The sequence below is a fragment of the Otolemur garnettii genome, unplaced genomic scaffold (genome assembly GCF_000181295.1).
Source record: "Otolemur garnettii isolate 467f Iridium unplaced genomic scaffold, OtoGar3 scaffold00105, whole genome shotgun sequence".
Taxonomy (NCBI): Eukaryota; Metazoa; Chordata; class Mammalia; order Primates; family Galagidae; genus Otolemur; species Otolemur garnettii.
This window is the reverse complement of record NW_003852500.1, coordinates 6,267,827-6,274,801: the sequence shown is the minus strand read 5'-3', so window position 1 is coordinate 6,274,801 and position 6,975 is coordinate 6,267,827. Positions and strand designations below refer to the sequence as shown.

General features: G+C 46.3%; 1 protein-coding gene across 1 annotated transcript in view; it reads left to right on the top strand.

Moving 5' to 3' along the window:
* Positions 1 to 249: 249 nt before the first annotated feature.
* Positions 250 to 6,975, top strand: part of LOC100945924 (L-lactate dehydrogenase B chain-like) — a 14,147-nt gene continuing 7,421 nt past the window's right edge. Inside the window, 2 exon segments of the mRNA XM_023517167.1 lie at positions 250 to 342; positions 6,788 to 6,817. Coding sequence (XP_023372935.1) covers positions 250 to 342; positions 6,788 to 6,817 — 123 coding nt within the window.

Here is a 6,975-nt window from a genome sequence, read left to right as displayed (position 1 = left end):
ATCATTTTATAGCCTTTATATAGGTCATCCAGTGTTTGATCTATTTTAGAAGGGTTTTTTCCTCTAAATTAGAGGGGGGAAAGTCCTCATAGAGAATGCTCAGAAAAAGACTAGAATAACAGCCCTGCCTCTGGTGCTGCATTTCACAAGCCTAAGAGCCAGGGCCTGCCTCTGGCTAAGCTGCAAGAGCTTCAGGAGCACTCCACTCTTGTCACCCTGACATCAGCAGCCAGGGGACTTGAGGTGACCATGGACTGGTGTGGACCCCGTGTCCCTCTCTGCTTCTTAAATCCTTTTGCAAAGGAGAGGAAAGCCCCTCCTCAAGATAAACCATTTCCAAAGGTAAGTGAAAATCAGTGCCATTCATCAGCTTACAGGCCATCCACTGTTGGAAATACAAATTTGACATAAGGGCCTCTTTTAGCTCCACTGCTGGAAGGGTAAGTCCTTGAAGACAGGTACACGCCATCGAGTTCAGTCTCGCTACTCACTCACGGTTCAAGTGCAAACACATGTAAAATCAATGCCATGAGAGCTGCCTTTAGCATCTCTGTATCCTCTATCTGGGAGAATTTCAGGGCCCAATCTCCAGGGCCTGGGCCCCACAGACCATACTCCCCTTCAGGATTCTACCAGGCCCTACCCTGTCCTCTGCCACTATCAGTGTCCCTCACATCAGATCATTATTTCTTCCTCTGAATGTACCAAGCATTATGTCAGAAGTTAGGGAGGAGTGTTCATGGCTAATAAGCAACTAGTGGTAATGGACTGGCAGGACTCCAGTTTCCACACTAGGCACAACTCAGAGATAGGATGCTTTCCCATCGTAGGCAAAATGGGCTCCTAAATATTAAGTGGCCCATTCAAGGTCGCCCAAGTAGTTTGAGCTGGATCTAGAACAAGGGTCTTCTGATTCCCAGGCCAGCCCTCCTTCCTCACCAGTAGGTGAAACATAAGTATCTTTCAGACACCAACTGCATACAACTGAAAAAAGCCAGAGAACCCCTGCTATGCCAGTGTTCACCCCTGCCCTTTCAGAATGGAATGGAAAGCAACATCACCCCTGCTCCTGGCTCTCAGAGTTTGGATGCAGATCCTGCCCAGTCAGTGTCCTCACTTTGAAGAGAGCCCCCCATCCCCCACCCCTGGCCTCACTTCACAGATACCTGAATTCTCTGGTACTTTCTACCCCATATCCTGTCCATGGCCCATCTTTCCCTCTTTTTATTCCATAAAGGAGTATTTCCAGAGTAAAGAAGGGAATCACAGCACAGCTTTGTGTTAAGGGACATGATAGGGTGGATAGTGTGAGAAAAGTAAATCAGCCTGCGAGCAGATGGGTGGGCAGGAAGATGGCAACGATGATGGTGCAGTGGGGGTCCGAGTGTGCCCTAAAAGCAGAAGGGCAATGTCCTCCCCGGCAGAGGTAGTAATATTTTGTTCTTGAGTTTCCTTCTCTATGTTCCCCCATGCAAAAACTAAGCTGTACTTCACGCTGCATTGCCTGGTAACTGCAGGTTGTGCTTGGCCTTCCCCCACCTGCCCCCAACCCACCCCGACCCCTCGCCCTCCAGTAGACTGGAGTAGCCCTGCTGCTCTCCCGGGACTGGGGAAACTTCCCTGCTGGCCTCGGTTACTGGGGAGTTTTCTAAGAAGGCTGGGACGTTGTTACAGAAAGAGTTCAAGGGTTGCGAGATAAAATGGTAGTGTTGTAGGATTGTTTTAAAGCGCGTAAAAATATCCGAGGGCCCAGCAGGAAAGGAAGGGCACTGAGCGGCACTAGGCCCCTCGGGAGCCTGCCGACCCGGGGACACGGGGACCTTCTCCCTTCACCTCCCCTACCCTAACCCGGTGTGGAGCTCCCGCCTGGTCTTCACCGCCCTCTCCTTCACCTCTGCAGAGCTCATCCCTCACCCCACCCCACCCAGGGGCTCTGCAAGTCAGTCAGTCCTCCAGGGCCGGAGGGAGGCTCCGGACTCGCACGGAACCCCACTTCCACCGCGCCACCGGTTTCCTACGGACTGGACAGACCCGGACACCACACGGAAGACAAGTGTCAGAGTTACTCCCGGAAGTGAGGGCTTGGCGCCCAAACAGAAGAAGCGGGCATGGCCCCCTTAATTTTCTAACAGGCACTAAGAAGAGGGTTGGCGCTTCTTGTTTTCTGGTAAGTTTCTTACACTCCTTGCCGAGGGCTGGAGTGAGGAGAGAGCAGGAGTTGGGGGGGGCGGGGGGGGGAGACAGGCTTATGGAGACAAACAGTTAAGATTGTGCCTTTCAGGAATTCACAGCAGCCTCTTTAAGTTTGCCAGAAATGAGCCTCATCAAGTTTCCTTTTTTTTTTTAAAGTAAATTCTCTCATGAGAGGACACTAACGGTCGCTAACCTGGCATGAAAAAATTGCTCTTTGAGTCCTTTGTGAGGGCTTACCACAGCATACAACTTTGTTCTTCCTAATACTCCCATCACGTAATCAACTAATGACAAAAGAACACAGAGATGGTGAATCCTTACATCTACCGAATGCTGGACTATCGTTCCTCAAGTGACATGTGGGCTGACTCTCAGAGTTTCAGTATTGCCATAAGATTTTGATCTACATTTTTTTTTTGTTTGTCTGTTTATTTGAAATAGAGTTTCACTCTGTCACCCTGCATGGAATGCCAAGGCGTCATAGCTCAAAGCAACCTCAAACTCTTGGGCTCAAGCATTGAGCTGTTATTTTTAAATCAGGTGATTCTTGGTTTTTTTTAAATAAGTGAGAAAGAAACAAAAAAATCCTGGATAATTTTGTAGCAGCATTGCTGCCAAGCCGTTCAGCAATGTCAACTTCCCAGAAACTCTTATCTACCCCAAATTACTCTTATCTGCCCCAAACTAAGGGAAGTTTTATTTTAGCTAGTCAGAGCAATTCACAGAGAAGCAGCAGTGCCCTAACCTCTAGCACAGAAAACTAGAAATTGGTCCCTTTCCATTTCTTCTGTTAGCCAAAATTCTCTTCACTTTTAATTTTATAAGGGCCACAGACCCCTTTACAGATTTCAAACCAATCCCCACTTATGGAGGGAACAGAAAAAGCATCAGCCACATGGTCGGGAAAAATTACAGCTGTCCCTTAATTCTGTTCAAGTATACATGAAGCTCTTTGGTTCATACTCTGCCAAATCACCTGGGGGCCTCCGGGAAGAATAAGAAAAATGCCTTCCTTCTAAGAGCTGGCAGACAAGTGAGAAAGCAGGCCTAAGATACAAGGCAGACAAGAATATAGACAAAGTTATGAACACCTATAGCAGATAACTGGTGAGATCTGGAAAAGATCTGAGCTGGGCCACCCAGCACTGAGACTGTGGATTTGAAGAAAATATTGGCAAAGAAATAAAGTATTCAGAAAACATTCAAAGAATAATGCAGTGTAGTAGAGACATGGGGTATAGAAATCCTGAAATGTCCATATCCCCGGAGGAAATGTTTTCCAACCAACATCCCTATCACCCACCTACTCCCAGATCTCAGACATCTAAAGAGCAGCCAAAGTACCTGCAACTATAACCTTTCTAGGTTTCTCTTCACTTTTGATCCAAAAGTACACACTAGCCTCATCTGACCATTTAAAAAGCAGTTTTCAGGCCTGTGTCAGTGGCTTAACGGGGATATGGCAAAATATTAATTGAGTACTTTTTCCAAAAGTTGGAACAGGTTACCAAAGAGGTTTGGAGCTAAGTCCTGAATTGCAGAGGACAAGTGTGATGATCCAGATAAAGTTGCCTAAATGAAGACACTGGCTAGAGTCCCCTAAGACCCTACATCAGAAAGGTTGCAGGATTGCTGTGGAGCTCCTATACCTAGAACAGCTTCTGTGAGGTCTCCCTGCGAGGCAAGCATAATGAAAAGATTACTATAATTCATTCCTTTTTTAAGTAAAGCAAACAAAGTAAGTTTAACCACATCTGTGTGATGGTTACATGATGGCTGATGCGCTCACATAAACTGTGTCCCCATTCTAAGATGGAAGAAAGAAGATGGATGGCAGGGGAAGGACAAAGGGCCAAAGGCATAAGCCAGCCTTATCAGACCATCAGAAATATATTTTTACTTTAAGCCTTACCTAACTCCTTCTGTTTCTACCCAGCCAGCCAGAATTGGGTCATATATCTACCCATAGCTATGAAGGTATCTGTAAAGTTGGATACTTTTCATCAAGTGTTGATGTACCAAGACTCTGTTAGGAAGAAAATAGAGAAGAATGGACACTGACAGCAATTAGTTGTTTCTGCCACACTGTTATGATTTTATTGACTTTCGTTGCTTGTGGTAGACCTTTAAATTGCCTGGTACAAGTTACTGTTGTTTTGGATTTCTACTATTTCACATACACAGGAAAAATACTTCCACACTCCTTGAAGTCAGGCATAACAAGGCCTACCTGTAGCTAATTAAGAGGGAGCAGAAAAGACCTGTGTGGCTCCCAGGCCAAAGGATTCAGTTACCACATTTGACTCACAGCCCTGCCTTCCCTGCCACAGTATTCATGATACTAAGTGTCAAGATGGAATCGTAGCAAGACAAGTGTGAGCTGAGCCATCTGACAGCCCACCCTAGATATACATCGGAGCAAGAAGTAAACCTTTATCTTTTAAGCCACTGAGACTTGGGTGTTGTCTGCTACTGTCATACTTACCTTATGGTATAAATTGGTGGTGGAGTGTCCAGTATCCTCAATTATAATAACTGTATGTGTTGGTTTGTTTAATAAATAAGTGGAGATCCATTAAAATGTAGGATACATTTAATCCAATAGCATTTCTTTAAACATAAAGGTTTAAAAAGTTAAATAATCTCCTCGTTTCTAACAATTTACATCCTAGGATGGTCATGGTTTGGGCGCAGAGATAACGTGTAGGTGTATGAAGAAAAGTGTATAAGCTTCAAGGACTGAAACAGCCTTTTGAAGAGGATAAGGGAGGAAATGACCCCTGTTAGAAATTTCCTATCAATGGGGACGCTTACCTAAAATGGAGAGGTGTGCCCCTCCTCCATTAAAAAAAGTGCCCCAATAAGGTAAGCTTTTTACTGTTTGTTTTGAAATAATTTCAGACTGACAAAAATGTAACAATAGTACAAAGAATTCCCTCTCAGCCTCACTCAAGCCACAGTCTCCTGCCTTCCCTCCTGATGATCTGGAGACCTCTGCTTTCTTGGCAAGTTTATCCTTCTTTACTTAAACTTGGGACGTGAGAGCTTCTTGAGGCTCCCCAGTCCCCTCTGACACTCTGTCTGTGTCTCTCCTCAGAGGAACCCGTGTGCACCCAAGGCTTCTGTCACCACACACAGCACGGCAAGTGACCTGCACAAGTCACCTGCCGTGACAGGTACAAGTGAGCTGTACCTGGAGCCAGACCGCTGCTCTTGTTTGCGCGTCGTGTCTGTGTGTCCTCTTTGATATATCTGATGATACTCAATTACAGATTTGGTGATTGGCTCTTATACACATATGGGTCTCAAATGTGCCTCAAACTAAAGTCCCAAACAGAACTCTACTTGCCCCACCCTCCCACACATAGCCTTCCTGTCTTCTGGTGTTTTCTGTTTCACTGAATTTTACCACTATCCATCATGGAACATAAGCCAGAAATCTCCTACTCCTCTAACACCTCTCCAACTCCAAAGTCCCTTTCCTCCAAAAGCCTTCCCTGACCTCCCAAACAGACAAATCTAGAACTGCCTACCTCAACTTCACTACATAAAATCAGTTATAATTTCATGATTATTAGTATGGCCACTTATTTAATATTTGCCTCCTCAATCAGACCATAAGCTCATTAGCAAAGAATTCCCCTCTGGTTCAGTGTAATGTCCCCTCCCTGCCTCCTAACTCACTGACCAGTTGGTGCTCAGTGCCTGTTTACTGAATGAATGTATGAATGGGCACCTTTCTGATATGTGACTTTGTTCCTATAATTTCCATATTCTCTTCCTCACCTCAGTGGGTCACTTATGGGGCAGAAGATCAGTTCACTAACCCTTTATTTAATTACCCCTAAGTATTCTGAGGAGTTTTCATCAGGTCAAACAGACCCAACTTCTCAAGTTCAAGTCTATTTTTTTGAAGAGATGTTGTCCATACTGGAGCTCACAGGCTATTCACAGGCAGAATTATAGCACACTACAGCCTTGAACTCCTGGCCTTGAGCGATCCTTCTGCCTCAACCTCCTAAGTACCTGGCATTACAGCTGCATGCCACTGCACCAAGCCAGAAACTCTTTTTTACATTACCAATATTCCAGAAGTTCAGGTCCTTTTCTGGTAAAAGACAGAGTAAAGTCATCCTTGTCCAAGCGAGCAGAGCATGGACACCCTCGGAGGAAGAGTGTCCCAGAAGGAGGAGGGCCCAGCCAATGCATTGACCCTGGGGCTGGAGCTTGCCTAGTGTTCGGAAGAAGGAGGCTGCCAGTGTCAGTCACAGAGTGGGGAGGAGAGGCTTTTGTTCTGAACCACAAGCCCAGGGCATGTTGGAGGGCACAGGCCGGAGAAGCATGGCCTGATTTGCATGTTAAAAGTCTCCGTGGCTACTGTGTGAAGAAGAGACTGTGGGGACAGAGAGCTAGGGAAGGCTAAGGGAGACTGCAGGCCACCACCTCTCATCCTCTTTCTGCTTTTCATTCTGTGAAAGTTGCTCCTCTGAACAGATCTAGAAATAGAGGGTTTGGCAATGAGTAGGATGGCTAAAGGAGGTCAGGAAACCAGTGGAGGGAGCAATTTCTGGTCGACTCAGGGTTCTCCACTCAGGACCTGGTGGGGCTTGGTTCTGGCCTGAGTTTCTGAGCCATGAGCGAAGGTAGCATCTTCCCTGAACTGGGCTGGCAGATTCCCTCTGCTGCAGCCTGGAGAGAACAGTGGCTCAGGGCAGCTATCAGAGCCTTCCAAGGGACCCCCGAAAACTACCTGCAGCTCAGATACAGGACTGGCCAGTGGCA